Source organism: Phyllostomus discolor, chromosome 6, assembly GCF_004126475.2.
Source record: "Phyllostomus discolor isolate MPI-MPIP mPhyDis1 chromosome 6, mPhyDis1.pri.v3, whole genome shotgun sequence".
Taxonomy (NCBI): domain Eukaryota; kingdom Metazoa; phylum Chordata; class Mammalia; order Chiroptera; family Phyllostomidae; genus Phyllostomus; species Phyllostomus discolor.
Genome location: NC_040908.2, coordinates 118,195,797 through 118,214,748, shown reverse-complemented (window position 1 = coordinate 118,214,748; position 18,952 = coordinate 118,195,797). Strand labels below are relative to the sequence as shown.

The 18,952-nt window shown below is 37.6% G+C and overlaps 1 protein-coding gene across 1 annotated transcript in view; it reads left to right on the top strand.

The window, feature by feature from the left end:
- The window catches only part of ACER3 (alkaline ceramidase 3), a 119,309-nt gene that overhangs the window by 73,821 nt on the left and 26,536 nt on the right, over nucleotides 1-18,952 (top strand). The window contains exons 4-7 of the mRNA XM_028516494.2: nucleotides 2,346-2,398; nucleotides 4,384-4,465; nucleotides 6,561-6,596; nucleotides 17,924-17,982. Of these exons, the coding sequence (XP_028372295.1) occupies nucleotides 2,346-2,398; nucleotides 4,384-4,465; nucleotides 6,561-6,596; nucleotides 17,924-17,982 (230 nt within the window). The remainder of the gene's footprint in view (nucleotides 1-2,345; nucleotides 2,399-4,383; nucleotides 4,466-6,560; nucleotides 6,597-17,923; nucleotides 17,983-18,952) is intronic.

Below are 18,952 nucleotides of genomic sequence, written 5' to 3'. Positions count from 1 at the left end.
TTGTATTCTTTTTTTCCTTTATCTGACTTAGGACGGTGTCTTGTGCTGAGCGTGGCAGGAGCATAAAGATCTTAAGTTTTTGAAGTCTTCTCCCAGACCTTTTTCATTTATTTACTCATTCAACTCATTCCTTTTTGCTTTCACTAATCAAAATATACAGTTATTGATAATCTTGGGGAGGGTAAAATTAAAGGCAGTTTCTTAATTTTTTTCTTTGTGTTTTTCTGCCTTTTCCAAGTATTCTGTAAGGAACATATGTTTGATATTAAAAAACATAAATGCTAGTAAAAAAAGAATGCATTTAGCTATTTCTCATAATGAGAAAATTTTACTTATCCTAGAAAATAAAACCAAAGAAAAATGCTTGCTCACCTATAACTTTATTTATAACACAAAAATAAAAATAGCATAAATGTTAGGTAATAATGTAAGCTAATTCAGACTTTATAAACAATAGATGTTCCACTTATAAATACCACCTTTCTTTCTCCTTTGTTCCCTATCTTAGTGAATAAAACCATCTTACGCTGAAAGCCCAAGCCAGATACCTATGATTCATCTTTAATTTTTCCTGTCTCACCTCTACAACCACTAACACCTCTTGATTCAACCTTCATACTCACTCTCGGATACATCTGCCTCTGGCTCTCTCTATTGCCGCTACCCTAGTCCATCATCTCCAATCCAGATTCCTGTCGTTGGTGTTCCCACTTTTCCTTATCCATTTGTCACACTGGAACAGAAGTAACTCTTCCTACAAACAAAACTAATTGCTTTTATTCTTTGGGCGAGATTTGCTAGGCTTTGCCTAAGTGCTGGGGATTAGATACGTAAAATGTAGTCTCTGCTCTCCCATCATGTCACTTTTTATAGCTCAAGCCTATAAAGGTGAACCTCAGGCTCTGTGATCTGGCCCCTGCCTACCTCTCCAGATTCATCTTCAGATCCATACCCCTCCCTGCTCTGGAACCCTGTGCTCTTTTACCAGTCCTAATTTTGCTATTTATGGTTTTAAAATAAGACTATTCTACTTGTATCACCCAGATTTTAAAATCTGTGCTCTTTTTGCCCTGACTAGTGTGGCTCAGTGGGTTGAACATCGTCCCGCAAAGCAAAAGGTTGCCAGTTCGGTTCCCCATCAGGGAAAGGCCTGGGTTGCAGGTTCTATCCCCAGTTGGGATGTGTACAAGAGGCAACTGATCTATGTTGGTCTCTCACATAGAGTTTCTCTCCCTCTCTTTCTCCCCCGCTTCCCCTCTATCTAAAATAAATAAATAACATCTTTAAAAAATAAAAATAAAATCTGTGTTCTTAGAACATATTGAACATATACTCAGTTCAATTTAGTTCTTTAAACAAATAAACATGCAGTCAAAATCTGGAGTCCAGACCTTTCTTTTCCACTACAGATTTGTATTTCTAGTTGCCTGATTGACATCACCTGGCTGCCTCACAGATACCTCAAACTCAACATATTGAAAATTGTTCTTGTAATTTTCTCTGTTTTCACAATCTGAGTAAATTGTATTACCATCATCTGAAATGTTTAGGCAAAAGACTAGGGAGTCATCATTGGCATCCCTCACCTTTGTATCAAATCAACCACAACTCCATGTTTACTTTACTTCCTAAGTATTTCTCAAGCCTATTCACTTATGTCTGTTCCCAGTTCTGCTACCTGAATTCAAGTGGCAACTTTCCTTAGTGTGGACTGCTGTAGCCGAGTGGCTGTTCCTCCCACATCTATGCTTTTTCCCTTCAGGGCATTCCCCACATGTACGATTGGGTTTAGGATTGGTTTAAGGGTTAGCAATAACTTATCTATAACACTTAGCTTAGTGTCTCACTCTAGTTTAATCATAATAGCTATAATTACTATTGCTAATAATAATATTATTTTCCTGAGACATAGGTTACTCAGATTAAGTGACTTCCCTGACCATCAATACCTCTTCCTGTGTATGTTAGTGGACATTTTACTGATTTTAAGTCCTGCAGGAAAGGACATAAATGCAAAAGAATACTGATAGGACCCACAGACCTCTACGTGGTGGACATCATTCTTTCCTGGAAATACGATATTATAGTTTGTGATACCAAATGATCTGAGCTGCCTCATGAGTCCTGCATTATACTTGGATATGTATATTAGGACAGGTGGCTGGGTGGATAAGCTTGCTTATTCAAAAAAATGAACAGTGTAAATTAGACAATAATAAGTATATAAAAGAATTAGTAAAACATAATAGATAATGAGGTGACCATTTTAACCATGTTTCACTTTGATTTATATAATTACAGCTCTACAGTATTCATGTCCTATTCTTTGCCTTTGTTTCTTATAGCTATTGGATGAACTCCCAATGATTTACAGCTGTTGTATGTTTGTGTACTGCATGTAAGTATTTAGGTGTAAAATTCTATTGTTTGATATATTGTAAAATTCATATTGGCCTCATAGCGAATTAAGTTATATAACTCAGTTAATATTACTGAGAGATTGTAATAGTGTAGATTATGATACTTGTGATATTAATGTGGAGAGTATAGTCTCTGGGAAGTTACAATGTTGTTTATTAACTTTTATTCTCAATACCCTACAGCCAATTTAGACTCTTACTTAAGTTTGACTTAAGCTATATCATTTGCCCTTCCTTGAGTTATGATTGTATACATGTTTAAATAAATATTCTATATTTATACCATAAAAATAATATTCATCTACTTTGTACCTGGAATTGTTTTAGTGATACCAAATCATCTCTGAGTCTCACAGCTGCGTAAGGTAAATGGGTATTGTTCCCATATTACAGGTGCCGAAGTGAAGCACAGGCAGATTTAGTAACTTAGGTCTGAGGATATATTGACGGAAGGAACGTCCAAGCCTGTAAAGAGGTTTTTTAGGAGTTTATTTGAGCCCAAACTGATGACAGTTGCTGGAAAGCAAGATCTCAGATGCTCCAAGAATAACGGTTTTGCAGTTTCTTTTATCCATTTGTAATTAAAGAGGGAACGAGGGAAGATTACATAAAGATCGGAGAAAGCAAGGCAGGGATTGGATAGTTTACAAGATTAGGTGCTTTCTTAAGTGTGGTTAAGCTTATTTCGAAGGTGTGTTAACCTAGGTGCGCAGAAACAATGGACAGGGCTTGCTTATGGCAAAGATAAACCTTTTACTAAAAAGTCATGTGCCTGGGGCATTGCCACCCACCATGACCTGATCACTTAGGAGTTTATGACCAGATTCCCCATGAAGTTACTTTCCGTGGGACCTCTTTTCCGCCCACAGATATAAGTAGAACTTTTGCTTAGGTGACTTACCTAAGGTCATGTAATTAGTAAGTGTCAGATTTGGAAACTGAGCTATAAGTTTAATAGCTTTACCTTCTAAGTATATGTTCTGTTCCCTAGCACTAATACTTAAGACATCTGTGAGCCCCTCATGTGATAGCAATCTGATTATTTTCAATATGATCATCATTGCTAGCTCAAGAATATCTTCCAAAGATATGTAAAATTCAGAATAGTTCAAAGAATATATTTTTTTAAAAGTTCTTCTGAAATGTTTCTCAGTAAAGGGTCAGATAGTAATTATTTTTGCCTTTCTGTGCCTATGATCTCTGTTGCAACTCTTCAACTTTGCTCTCTAGCTTAGATGTGCAAATGAGTGTGACTGTTCCAGTAAAATTATATTTTAGAAAAAAACAGGTTTAGCCCGAGAAATTGCCCTTGGGCTGTAGTTTGCTACCCTGATCTAGAAAAAATACTTTCAGATGAGCTCTTATTACTAAGTCATGAAGTTCCAGAATTTAAAGATAAAAGAGATCTTGGAAATCACCTGGGCTACCACCCTTCTTTGCAGGAAAGGAAATAGGAGTTGGGTCCAATTCCCACAGCCAATTAATTAGTAAACTGAGAGAACCCTCCTGCTGCTTGTACTGAAATGTGGGTTCAAACATTGGACACTTAACTGATGGTCATGTATTTGTTCATACTTACTTACTGAATATACTATCCCAGTGACTAGATATATCGAAAAAAGAGTTTATCCCTGCACACAAGGAATTCATGGTCTGGTTGGGGAGACAGGTGAGTAAATAGACAATTGTAATAGAATGATATTTTCTATAATAGTATGCCGTAGTCCAGCCACCAGACTCCAAATTTTCAGGGGAGAGCCTCTCATTGGCCTGTTTAAGGAAGGTTCCTTCTCCTGGTCCCCGTGACTCTTGGATGCTGTAGACAGTACAGGTTCTCTAAGGTGAGGGTATGGGTGGAAGAAATGGGCATCAGTAGACTCAGAAGCTCATGTGCAGATGGTAAAACAGTGTTTTATTTTCCTAGTTATATATTCTAAAGCCATTTTCTTTTTTTGTTTTTAAGGTTTGAATGTTTCAAGATCAAGAGCTCAGTAAACTACCACCTGCTTTTTACCTTAGGTCTATTCAGTTTAATAGTAACCACAGTAAGTCATGTTTCATCTAGTAGATTGAGCATGTCAACTAGGCATTTATGAAGTTTGGCACATTTTGCTTCCAGTGTTAGCTTCATGCTGTTCAAACTGAAATGTTTCTATACACAGCTCACAAATACTGCTTTTTAAATTCCTATTTAGGTGTTATTTCTCAACAAAAAGTTGAAACAAATTTTTTAAACTCTGTTTTTTTAAAAAGGGAAAAAATAAAAAGGCTAATGTTCAGTAGCAATGGAAAAAATAAACTTTTTCTCATAGATATATTACCTCCTATTTGGTAAAAAAGAGAGAGAGATTAGATCTACTTTGGTGAGCCTAATATGTCTATTTTTTAACATTTTCCTAATAAGTTGAGATAGCTTCTTTTCCCCCACAAGTGAATTAATTGCCTTTTATCTAGAGAGATACTCGTTTCAACAAACTTTTATTGCAGACTACCATATCAGGCAGTAGAAAATACAAAAATGTCTGAGAAGCAGTTGCTTTGCTTAAGGAGTACATTCTAGTAGGGAAGTCAAACATATAAATAATGAATTGCTTCAAAAGATGATCAATTACAGTAATAGAGGCAAAAACGAGTTATATAAGAATGAAATGAAGGAATATTCAATGAAGATTTCTTGGGTGGGTCAAGGAACGTACCATAGAGAAGCACTTAAGCTGTTTTTGTTTTTGTTTTTTAAGATTTTATTCATTTATTTTGAGGGAGAGGGGGAAGGAGGGAGAAAGAGGGGGAGAAAGTCATCAGTGTTTGGTTGCCTCTCATGTGCCCCTTGCTACTGGGGACCTGGCCCGCAACTCAGGCATGTGTCCTGACTGGGAATCCAACCAGCAACCCTTTGGTTGGCAGGCCGGCACTCAATCCATTGAGCCACACCAGCCAGGGGTTAAACTGGGTTTTAACTGATGATTAGAAGCTTGCGAGGCTCTTGGGCAAGAGCATGGTGAAACATTTCTAAATAGACTATATGACATTGTCTGTAGGCATAGAACCATGTATACCTGGACAATGAGGGTACAGAGGAAAACAAGTGGTTGCTTTTGCTGAATTGAGACAGAATCAGAAAAGCATTCAAGAAAGAGGTGCAGTTTGAATTGAATCTTGAAAGATGAGTGTTTGCCAGCAGGGGAGGATTTCTGAACAAAGTGAAGAGCATCTTGTTTAAAGATACAGAAACATGAATATAGCACATTTGGGGAAGCACTGTGCTTTGTGGAGCCTAGAATGAAAAAGAAACAAGAGGAAAGCAGTGAAGCCAAACAGAAAGGCAGGAGTGAGATCACAGAAGGCTTTGAAAGTTAGACTTTGTCTTGTAAGTGATGGGAGTCATTTCAAGATTATGATTTGAATTTTTATTCCTCTTTACCGTGTCATTTTAAAGGCATACTCCTATGATGCAATAAATGCATGCTAAATCTTGAATAAACATTGAACTTAACCACTCAGGAGCCTAAAACTAGGTTTTGTGTAACTGGGAACACATCTAGGTGAGTTGAGTTAGAGGTTTTGGGAAGCAGAAGCACAAGAGATTTGTTTTAGATGTTTTCACTTATAGAGCACCTATTATGCTAGACACTTCCATGTATTTTACCTTCTTATTTCATAACATTATTATTCCCACTATAATAAGGGAAAATTAGTCTTTAGGTTGTGGTGCCACTTATACTTGCTTGCAGCAAGTGAGTGGTAGAGTCTGAAATTTAATTTATGTCTCTAACTCTAAAGTCAGTGTTCTTCCTGCTGCAGAACAGGGTTGTCAGGCATAACCTCTTCAGCCATCATGAGTATCTGCATTTTTGCCCCTCCTTAATGCTGATGCAGAGGCCAAGAGGCCCGAGTCATCTGCAACCGTTTTTAAAACACGTAGTTTACCATGGTAGAGCTAGTACCAGGGGAGACCCACCTGTAGGTACTAGCTCTCTTGTGGCATGCTACCTAATCTGATTGGATTGATATGGCTGGAGTCGGGTCTAAGTAACAGGACTAGGAAAGCAGGAGAGGTTTGGGATATGCAGAATTGTTGCAGTAGGATTTCTTTCCCCCTCCATAATGTGCTTCATTTACATGTGTTTTAATATTTTACAGGTTTACCTTAAGGTAAAGGAGCCTGTATTCCATCAGGTAATTCTTAAAAATTATTACAAATTTGACTGGTTAACCATACTTCTCTGCCTTCTATTTTCCTTTTCTGGTAAATAATAAATAGATACAACTTTTGAAAATGAAATGGTAGATATCCTAAGAAAACTCAGTGTTGAAAACAGAGGTTGCAAACTCAAGTGCCTACAGGAGCCAGCTGTAGGTAACAGGAATCCACCTGGAACCATCAATGCCCAGGCCCACCTGGCTGTTGGAAGTCGGTAATGCAGCCACAGCGGTGCTCTTATAAGCAGGGGGGGGGGGGGGGGGGGGGGGGACAGGGAGCCTTAGGTGCACATAAATATATAAAGTCTTTTTTGTGACATTCTTTTGTAGGAAAGGTAGACTGAAAAGTCTTTGAATATTTCCCCCTATTATATATTTTAATAAGTTTTTTGAGGTGGAAGTTTATTTAAATTGAGGGGAGCAAACATGGGAAACTCTGCTGTAGGAGATAATGATTTAAATGCATCTCATAATGAAACCAGAATGAAATAAAGTAGCAGACCCTAACTAAAGAGAGCTAGCTACGGTTTATTGAGTGCCACCATGCGCCCGGCACTATGCTCATTACTACACAGACTCATCTCCCCAGCAGTCCTGCAAATTAGGGATTGTCCACATTATAAGGAAAATGAGCTTAGAAATAATAAGTAAATTTGCCCCAGGGTTACACAGTTATTAAGAGGCAGAGCCAGGAGGATTGTAACCTAGATTTCTTCAATTCCTGTCACCATTCTTTTAACAAACTAGCAGATAAAAATAAAGAAATAAGTACACACTTCAGGATTATCAGAGCCCTTGTAGTTTTAGAATGCTTTGTGCTTATATAATAAGTTTCTATAACTTTCACTTATTTTTAAAACAGACTATATACATTTATTTATTGATTATATTTTTGAGAGAGAGAAGGAGCGGGGAGAGATTTGTTGTTCTACTTATTTATGCATTCATTGATTCATTCTTGTTTGTGACCTGACTGGGGATCAAACCCATAACCTTAGTGTATCAGGACAATGCTCTACCAACTGAGCTACCTGGCCAGGGCAGAAATCGGTTTGTTAAAATAAATTCCAAAACCACATTATTGTGCCTTGCTTTTCTACAGGCCAGCTGAAAGTAGACATACTAAAGTAGGTATTACAGACAGAGAGGATACCTCCAACTCACTTCCCTGTTTATTATAGTTTGAAGTGATACCATTATTTAGAAAGATTTATTGATATAGTGTAAAAAAATCAAGTAAGTTTATTTATTTAAAAAAAATAGCTCAGTGTTTATAACTTTTTATTTGCATTTATAAGAAAGACAAATCAACTACCAGAAAATTTTTTGGAAATTTTGAGGTTAATTTTTGTAAGTTTATGACCATCAGTTTTCCATTTTGTGTTTAAACCTATTTGACATTATGTTTATATAATAAAAGTAACAAGCTATTCATATAATTTCCTATGCTGCAATTTCCATGTGTTTTTCCACTAGTAAATATTTTCTTCTCTGTGTAGAATGGTAATGTTTGCTGATATGGAAGGAGGCAGAATGAACGCTTATAGCTATGACTTATATCCTAGGCTTAGAGATTAAAAATTAGGAGAAGTGAAGAAGCAGAGGGATGCTAGGGTGATGTGGATAAGCAGCCTGAAGGTAGAACACATTAATTCATTCATTGGATGTCCACTGTGTACCTTCTCAGTATTAAATTCCGAGCTAGAAGTTGAAATCAAAGTAAGACTTTAAAGTCAGGCAGACCTGGATTCCAATCTAGTCTGTTCTCTTACTATCTGTATGCCCTGGGTAAGTTACAGAACTTTTTGAGCTTTATAAGTGCCTGGTGTTATACTAGGCACAGGAGATATATTAGTAAATGAAATAAAGAGGTCCCTGCTCTTAAGGAGCTTATTATACAACCTAAAATTGGTATAGTAATCTCCTAAAATTGTCCGAGGATTAAATGAGATAATGCATACAAGAAATGCTTAGCACATAGTTAAACACTCAGTAAACACTAAGTAATACTGATATACAGAGGCAAATAAGATATAGTTGCTCGTCTCAAGGTGCACACTACCTGGTCAGGAAAACAGACTTGTAAAATAATATTTGTGGTATATATACCTTGTAATAAACATGTAAAAACAGTGCTAATGTAGACAAGGGCACGGTCTGTCTGCTTAGATGACTCAGGAGAGGATTACAAGGTACATCTATTGCATACAGCTAAATTATTACTTATTCTAGTGTTTAAAAACAACAAAGGTATTGCTCTTTAAAGAAAATTGCATTTTCTGAGATTTTTCTATTTGTCAAAGTTTGGAGTATGGCTTTTATTCTTTCATGTAACTGTTGGTGTTTTTATTTTAACACATTGTTTGCGGGTAGTTTTTATTGCGCGCTCTACTACCAGTCAACGTAAAACGTATAAATACGTTTCCCGCATACAATGTGTTAAAGGTCTTTTTTAAAAGTAAAACAATGCTTACAAATCGTTCGCATGGCGTCTGGTCTTGTCCCATGGCTCCCAGCTCAGAGGCAACACTTGGCCCTCCCTTTGTAACAGGTGCCTTCAGTCCCAGCGTAGAGTGGGCACGGGGAAAAGTGGCACATTGGTATCCTGGATACCTGTAGGATAGCCTGTCAGAAGGCCAATGCCTGGGGCCATCTGGGAGAAGAGTAAGCAGAGAGGCTGCAGCAAAACATAGAAAACCCTCATGGTGGCTGCCAGGCTGGGCCGGGATGGCAGGAGGAAGGGAGGCTGCCTGGAGACTAAGCTGACAGGCTTCTAACTGTTGATGTTCTTAGGTATAGAAACTTAGAAAAGTTATTTTGGAATTCTTAAGTGGAAAATTGTGTTGGAGTTTGTGACCGGATTTACAATAACTTTCAAAATCTTGAACATAATGGAAAAGGAGGGGAAAGCAATATTGTCTAATATAAAGGAGCTCTGTCTTGAGAGTTTGGAATCTTGATTTCTTATCACTTTGATTTCTTGATACTTTGTTATCCATGAACAAATTTCACTGTGCCTATACTTCAATTTCCTCAACTGTAAAGTGTTAAAAAATAGAAGTTATTTCACAAGGGTAATATAAAAATAATTAATATAAAATAACAAAAGCACAAAAATAAACAATATAGTGTGGTACTAAAAGTACATATTGAGGCATAAGATGACATGCATAAGTTTTTGCCTGTGATAATCAGGGAAAGCTTTCGAAAGGAGATATGTGAGTTGGACCTAGAGAGGTATGTAGTGGCATGCTATTAGAAGGAAAGTTAATAAACACTTTAAAAGTATCTGCCACAACTGGGATGATTGGCTTGCTAATCAGGTTAGCTTCCCAGAAGGAGAAAATACTGATAACAGTTCTACTTTACTATATTAAATATAAGGCAGTCCAAACATCTCCAAAAGAGAGCCAAATGCTATTTATTTAATTTGATAGCTGTGCCAAGGGTACAATACACAAATATGCCACATTCAATAGAAATATCAATGTATCTTAAGGAAACAAAAAAGCATATATGAAACTAGATTAAAAGAGCATTTGAGCATTTAAGAAGTCAGTGGACCCTCTTTGAGCAGCTAATTGACCCATCAATACTTGAGTATCTCAGATGCAAGCTCATCTAATGTTTCAAAGAGTACTGTGGCTTAAAGTCTTCCTGCCAAAGTAGATGTCTCCTAGAGATTGTTTCTAGAGGGGACAGGTCAGTATTTTATTCCCTTCTAATTTGGCCTTCATGGTTTTTAAGAAAGGACACAACAGTTTGAAAAGCAGAAATGTAAGCAGATTTGTTTAATTTTATTATGTTTCATTTGTGCCATTTTATTACAAATTAGAGATGTAAGGAAATTAATATGTAAGCACACTTGGAAAAGAAGCTGACATTTTTAAATATCTGCTAAGTGCTGAGTATTATATATTCTTTCATACAGTTTATATGGATTGACTTACCTATTATCTTAAAAATATCAGCAAACTGTATAAAATTATCATCTTCATTTTGTAGGTACGATAACTGAGAGTCAGAAAGGTTGAGTCTATCTGCCCATGTTTTCTCACCTAGTTAGCGGCAGAGCTGGGAGTTTAACTCAGGTCTTTTTAATATTAAAACCCAGATGTCTTCTATGATGTGATGATGTCCTTGTGGCAGTATACTGTGGAATCTAATTTATTATCAGAAAGATATGTTATTAGAATGAAAAATGTTATTTAAATTTTATTACATATTTTAGATTTTAATGCAACGATGAATTTATTAGAAAAAATGTAAAGACGGAATATGTAAAACTTAAGTATAGCTCTGCTTTACTTTAGGACTCAGGGGTGTCGATCTCGTTTTCACTGGGGCCACATCAGCTTCTCAGTTGCCTTCAAAGGGCCGAATGTAATTCTAGGACTGTGCAAATGTAACTACTCCTTAACTAGGCGCAAGGAGCTCGGTGCTGTCACCGAGTAGAACCAAGGTTCTGGGCTGGATAAAACAAGGTGGAGGGCCGATTCGGCCTCATGTTTGCTGCCTGTGCTGTAGGTAAACCAGAATTCAGTTATCAACTTTAAAAACTGTCCAAAGTCAAATATAAGTGAAGTACTTTGGGAATAAAAAGAGATTAAGTAATATCTATAGAAGGATTTCAGGAAGACTTCGCACAGCAGATGCCAGTTGAGCACAATTTATTGGACTATAGAATTCTTTTTTATAGAATATCATTTAACATCTCCCAGCACAGTAGTATTCAGGGGACTATTTGAGAAATCCTATGCTAAAATATAAAATCCTGCAGAACATGAGAAGAGAAAGGAAGACTGGAACCTGACTGTGAAAATGTTGTGCTAAAGTTTGGATCTTACACTTTTGCCATTGACAAAGGCATGACATGATAAGGTCTATTTCAATAATTTTGGCACTTAAAAGTGGGACGAGGACTTCCGGCAAGATGGAGGAATAGGTGGACGCACCGTACCTCCTCGCACAACCAAGAACAGAACTACAATATTTTACAACAATGATTTGCAGTCATAATATCAGAACTGTCAGAGGATTTATCTAAATGGAAGTCGGACAGCCAAGAAGTTGAAGTAGACCCGTACACCCAGACTGGCAGGGGACGACGAGCCGAGCGAGTGGGCGCGGGGCTGGCGCAGGTCGCAGGCGCGGGTAGGTCGGGAAATTTGGCGCAAAATCGGCGCGATAGCAATCCGGGACGCAAGAGCGCAGCGGTGCAGTGGTGATCCCTGAGTACGCAAGCAGCGGCTTGGGGAATCAGTGGGGCAGCGATTGGGGACCAGGGCAGAGCTCACGGCCCAGAAGCCCAGGGAAGTGTCTGACTCCAGGAGAACGGAAGGGTCGCCATTGATCCCTCCTGTCCCCGCTCCCGCCCCTGCCCCCACATGCAACGTCACAAGCTAGCGACTGGGGCGCCCAGCCCCGGTGAACACCTAAGGCTCTGCCCCCCACCGTAACAAGAGCGACCAGACCGGAGAAAAAATAAATAAATAAGTAAAATAATAGGAGAGACAGGGAAAGACATAAGACATGTTTCCAGCAGAACAGATCAGTCCCCCAGGACTCATCCTTTTGAGTGACCAAGAAATAGCCAATCTATCAGATGCACAGTTCAAAACACTGGTGATCAGGAAGCTCACGGAACTGGTTGACTTTGGATCCAAATTACATGAAAAAATGCAGATTACCATAAAAGGGATGCAGGAAGACATACGGAGGAGAGCCAATTGTGAAAGGAAGGAATCTGAGTCTCAAAACAACATAGTGGACCAGAAGGAAGATAGAATCAACCAAGCAGGAGAGCATGATGAAATAAGAATTCAAAAAATCGAAGAAAAGCTTAAGACCATCGAGGACACCTTTAAACGTTCCAACATCCGAATTATAGGGGTACCAGAAGGGGAAGACCAACAAGTGGAAAAGTTATTTGAACAAATAATAAAGGAGAACTTCCCCAAACTGGCAAAGGGAACAGTCTTCCAAGAAATCCAAGAAGCGCAGAGAGCCCCAAAGAAGTTGGACCCAAGAAGAAACACACCAAGGCACATCATAATTACATTAGCCAAGGTAAAAACGAAGGAGAGAATCCTAGAAGCAGCAAGAGATAAGGGGACAGTCACCTACAAAGGAGTTCCCATCAGACTGTCAGCTGATTTCTCCAAAGAGACCTTACAGGCAAGAAGGGGCTGGAAAGAAATATTCCAAGTCATGAAAGACAAGGACCTACATCCCAGATTGCTCTATCCAGCAAAGCTCTCATTTAGAATGGAAGAGAAGATAAAGTGCTTTTCAGATAAGGTCAAATTAAAGGAGTTCATCATCACCAAGCCCTTACTTTATGAAATGCTAAAGGGACTTATCTAAGAAAAGAAGATAAAGAAAAGACATGTATAGTAAAAGGACAGCAAACTCACAATTATTAACAACCACACCTAAAGCAAAACCAAAAGAAACTAAGTAAACAACTAGAATAGGAACAGAACCACAGAAATAGAGGACACAAGGGGGGGCTAGCAGTAGGGGTGGGAGGAGGAGAGAGGGGGAAAAGGTATAGAGAATAAGTAGCATAGAATGTAGGTTGAAAATAGATAGGGGGAGGGCAAGAATAGTACAGGAAATGTAGAAGCTAAAGAACTCATAAGTATGACACATGGACATGGACTAAAGGGGACGAATGTGGGTGGGAGAGGGGGCACAGGGTGGAGGGGAGTGAAGGGGGAAATGGGACAACTGTAATAGCATAATCAATAAAATATATTAAAATAAATAAATTTTTTAAAGAAAAAAAAGTGGGATGAATTAGGAAGCTGTATACTTGGGGCAGAATTAGAATTAGAATTAGAAAAAACGATGTTTTTTACTAATAGACCACATTGCCTTATGAGACTCGTGCAATTATTTTATAGTTATATTACTAAGTGTAGTAACATCTACATTTAGCTTATTAGTATTTAAACCAGCATTTAATTTTATAGGAAACACCAACCTTATCATGTCAGACTGACTTATATTAAGTCCCCAAATAAAATGCCTCTTAGCCTAGTTTGACTTTAACTAGGGACCTTATGCACAAATCCCTACCTCACCTTCCCTTCTGCTGAATTCTTCTTGACCACAGGTGGGCTGAGTGCCTTTCTCCCAGAGTGAGAGACTTGAGCTCCCTCAGGAGGTTCAGACGTGAAGCTAAGAATTTTTCTAGTATGTTAGTATGGAATTCTTTCTTTATTGTTTACAGCGGGTCCTCAAATAACATTGTTTTGTCTTTTTGTGATAATATTGATGAGATGCTATAGGAACTTAACTCTTGTTTATATTAATTAGCCTATAGTAAAATTTGTTATACATCGTTTTGCTGCAGTTTCAAGAACCTATGGACAACTTTAAGTGAGGACTTAACTGTACTTTTATTTTTAAACAACACCAAACTTACAGAAAAACTGCTAGAAGAGTAGAACGAGCTCCCCCTGCCCGAGCCTCTTGAAAGTGCGTCATACACATGTTGGGGCGCGACCTTAAGATGCTGTCTACCAGCCTTCTCCACTGTGAAGTTATTCTTGTACCTTCACAGTTAACAAGAGCTTTGTACAAAAGGACTCTCAGAGTGATGAACATTCTTCTAATTATTAAACTTTAAATGTATTTATTTTATCTTTATGGACTTCTACATTCCTATTTTATCCAATGGGTTATGATTTGTTACTATCATTATTGATTTTTGATGTACAAACTGTCTCAGATTTGGCCTTGGAGCCCTTTCAAGCTGGTTTCTGTATCTTTTTGACGTATTTTCATTATTCTTTGAGTATTTCTTACTTTTCAGTGCAAGATACTCCATTTTGTTCTTTCTCTGCACCAGGCCTGGAATCAGCCAAATCTCCATGGAGCCCTGATCCCTTTTATTGGAAAATGGAAGTTAGAAACCAGATCCAAGGGCTTGATTTGATTAAACATGTTTCTATTGGACTGGGCCCACTGAAGAAAAGAGTAATGTGTCTTTTCATCTTTGAATGATGACCACCTAGTGGCTATCATTCATTGTTCAATAGGACTTGGTAAAAAAATAAACCAGCTCTTTATTTGGAATTCTTGCCTGTGTTTTGGCTTAATCTATGGAATGGAAGACCATAAGGAATGAGTCATGGAGAATAATGTTAACTCTGAAGAAATAATGAAAGTTGGTCTCCCTCATTATCATCAAAATAATTACTATATTTCTGTGGTTTCCAAAGTCCCACTTAATTTGCCCCCTTTTACCTCTCAGTTTCATCCATCTTCAAATGTTTCCATCTTAGTGCAACTCACAGAATACAACATTTATTTTTTTCTGCTTTTCTTAAAATACTTTAGTTTTCTTTTTACTGATAAACAAACACACAACCTGCTTTTTTTCCTAGGGTGATAGGTTTCTTGAGGATAAATACCCGATCCCAGTTTACACACAGCTTAGTTCTAGGATGCTTTAGCAGAGAGAAAACACTAGTAATATTTTATAGTCTTTGGAACTTGAAGGCTGAAAAATTTATTAAATATGGAAAGATAAAGAAATTCCTTGTAAAATATTTTTACATGAAAATTACAAGGAGCAGAAAAGTATGTATTCTATTATCTTTTTAATTTTAAAATGGCTAATATTAGAATTTGTATAGAAAAAGTTTTGAAGGTCATATGACCACCTTTAGCTGCAAGAGAGCCTGGGAAATCAAGCTTTTATAGCTAGACATATTGCCACATGAATAAAATCAGTCTTCCATAAAGACAGAAGGAGAGCCTGGCCAGTATGGCTCACTTGATTGGAGCATCATCGTACCATGCACCAAAAGGATGAAGGTTGGCAACCAGTCGATGTTTCTCTTTCACATTGATGTCTTTCTCTCTCCCCTCCCTTTGTCTCTCTAAAAACAATGAAAAAATGTCCTTGTGTGAGGATTAAAAAAGAAAAAACAGAAGCAGAGAATGGATATGGACTATTGCCACTAGTAGAGTTTGCCACAGATTCCTTGGGGAGAAGCAGAATGTATATAGGGTGGAGGTGCTTGTGGAAAGAAGAAAATTAATTTGAAAAAGCTCCACTGTACTGGTAGGGTACAGGTTCTTCCTTATCCAATATCTGATACATTTAACATACTTCCTGATGAATTATTCCTCTTGATTTCTGTATGCTGATGACTCATACATCTCTTTCTTCACCTCAGATTTTTCTTCTAAGTTACAGACCCAGATATCCAACTACTGCTAGAGATCTCTACTTGGATATCTCACTGGTACCTCAAATTCCGAACATGCCCAAAAATGAAAGCACTGTTTTTCTCCACTCAGTCTTTCTTCTCTTCAGATATTATCTAGCCTGCTGAACAGTTTCACCGTGTACCTAGCTGCTCAAGTTATAAATCAGGCCATCACTGACTTTCCCAACTCTTTCTAACTCCCATATCAAAATTTCTGTCTGAGCCCTAAATATGTCCCTTAGGGCTTGTCCCTAATTTGTACATTTCTCTCCATCCCCATTGACACTGCCCTAGTTTAGGCCCTGTCTCTTACCTACATTACTGCAATGTCTTGTCTTTGGCTTTTTCCCCATCAGTCTGGCCTCCTCTAAGTCATTTTCCACCCAGCAAGACAGGAACCTCTTTCAAATACATGAGTGGTCATGCTGGACTACTGCTGAAACTTGCATTGTCTTCCTACTGCTCTTAGGGTAAAAGTCCAACTGTTAACATGACTTAAAGAGCCAGATTTCATTTTTCCTACTCTTGTTTCAAAAATATATTCTAGACATCCTTACTTTCTTCTAGTCCCCAGAATATGAGCTGAGCTAGTTACACTCTTCCACCTTCTCTTAATGTTTCCTTTTTAATCGATAATACTTCTCCTGAAAATGCTTCAGTTACGGGATTAAACATCATATCCTCCATGAAAGTCTCTCTGATCTGCATAAGTCTAGATTAGGCAGCCTTTCTACGCTTTTAGGTGGATTTTGTGCAGTCCCCATCGCAGAGTTAAAATAGTGCATTTTAATTGCTTGCTTCTCTCTTCTCTCTAGATTGTAATTGCTGTGAGGGCAGGGATCAGGCCTTTCGTGTCCATCACTAGAGCAGCACAGGTGCAGTTATGGATTTCAGCTGGTAGTCAGACTCTAAGAGGCTTTAATCTAATACTGTTTTTACTTAGTTTTTTTGTGTAAATGTGCACTAGGATATGTGAATAAGAATGTTCATAGCAATGAAACTGGCAATAACCTAAGAATGTCCATCAGCATAAGAATGGGTAAATAAATTGTGGCATTTTTATCCAATTAAATAGCATATAACTCCAAAAATGAATGAGCTAAGGCTACATACACAACATAATTGGATTTTAAAAAAGACAAAGACATGTCTATTTACAATATTCTGTTGTAAATTGAAATTCAATTAAAATTCAAAACAAATATTATTTAAGAATGCATATTTAGGAGACAAGTTTAAGTTAGTAAATATGTACAGAAAAGCAAAATGCTTATCATAAAAGGCAGGAAAACGGTTTCCTCTGAAGAGGAGGGAAGAGGGTTGCACCGGGAAGGACACCGGCAGCACTCTGGGTGTTCACCGGGGTCCTGAGTGACACTCTCCCGGCTGGTGTCTTTATAAGCATTTGTTAAGTACATGTAACTTGTATTCCATGTAATTTTTGTATTTACTAGTTCACACATTTAAAAGTTTGATTTTTTCCACTGGGTTCGGTTTTCCAGGTAGTAGTACTTACACAGGGCCCAGTAGAGAGAAGAGATTAGCTGATGGAGCCAGGTCTAGGAACATGTGGGAGCACATACATGGAATAAAGAACCCAGATTAGATTTACTTAAGAAGAAACGGGCACCAGTTTCTTTCCAGACTTGGAATGGGAGAAAGAGAGCAGGGAGAAGACACATTTGTGAATACAGAAACATTTGGAAGAAGAGTTTAAAAGAGTTCATATTTATACTGTTATAAAATGGGAAGTAGAATCATTTGCTGAAAGTGAAGCGAAAGAGAAGGGAAGGGTCTAGGAAGTGTGAAGCAAAATTACAGCATTTGTTCAGGTTTCAGCAGATATTTAAATTGACATAGAACTGCTGATTCTGGTTATTCATAAGGAAGGCTCTTAATTTTTCCTCAAAAGTTAGCATGACTGTTAATTATATAATTACATAGTTTTTGAAATTCTGTTCTTTAAAACGTAATGATGTTTACATTTAATCGGGAGGGCTATTTTTGTAGGCAAAATATACTTCATTTGCAAAAGAATAATGATTTTACTAACTCCATTTTTTCTTTCTTATTTAGGTCATGTATGGAATGTTGGTCTTCACATTAGTACTCCGATCTATTTATATTGTTACATGGTAAGTAGTTTGGATCATCAACACTATGGTTAGAGTACATTCAGGCAGTAAATCTATAGCCTAAATTAAAATAATAGCTAAAACCGAACTCCAGCAGGGATATTGATTGAAAATTATAACCCAACATTTATTATAATATAATTACAAGGAATACTACTTCTTTAAGCAAGTTATTAATAGGCATCATGTGAAAACAAGAGTTCCAAAATTAAAGAAATTTGAGGAAAATTATATCTGATGGCCTCCTTTTGTTTGTAATGTACATTGTTATATTAAAGGCTTTTAAAAATCCTAGACTAGCCCTGGCTTGTGTGGTTCAGTGGACTGAGTGCAGGCCTGCAAACCAAAGGGTCACTGGTTCGATTCCCAGTCAGGGTACATGCCTGGGTTGCAGGCCAGGTCCCCATTAGGGGGCGCACACAAGGCAACCACACATTGATGTTTCTCTACCTCTCTTTCTCCTTCCCTCCCTCTCTGTCATAAAATCTTTTAAAAAACATCCTACACTAAAAAAAATTTTGTTTCTCAAACTACTTGACTAAGAAACCCTTTTTATAGAACACCTCTCAAAGAAGGCTGTTAATGTCACAAAGAACCAGTGTTACAGAAAAATGATTTAGGAAATAGGCATAATCTTTATAAAGTTTATGAAGATTAAATAATGTATTCATTTGAGTACCTTACATAGGTCCTGCCCATATAGTAGGTGCTCAATAAATAGTGTGATTTATGGGTTTATTTATTTTGGAGTAATTGTAGAAGCAAAGCACATGCATTTGTAAGAAATTCATATCCTTTACTAATTTCCTCCAGTGGTAAACATCTTGCAAAACTATGGTGCAATACTACAACCAGCGTTTGACATTGATAGAGTCCAGGATACAGAATAATTTTGTCAACACAAGGATGCTTGTGTTGTCCTTTATGGTCACATCTACTTTTCTCCTACCCATCCCTTCACTCTCTTTTC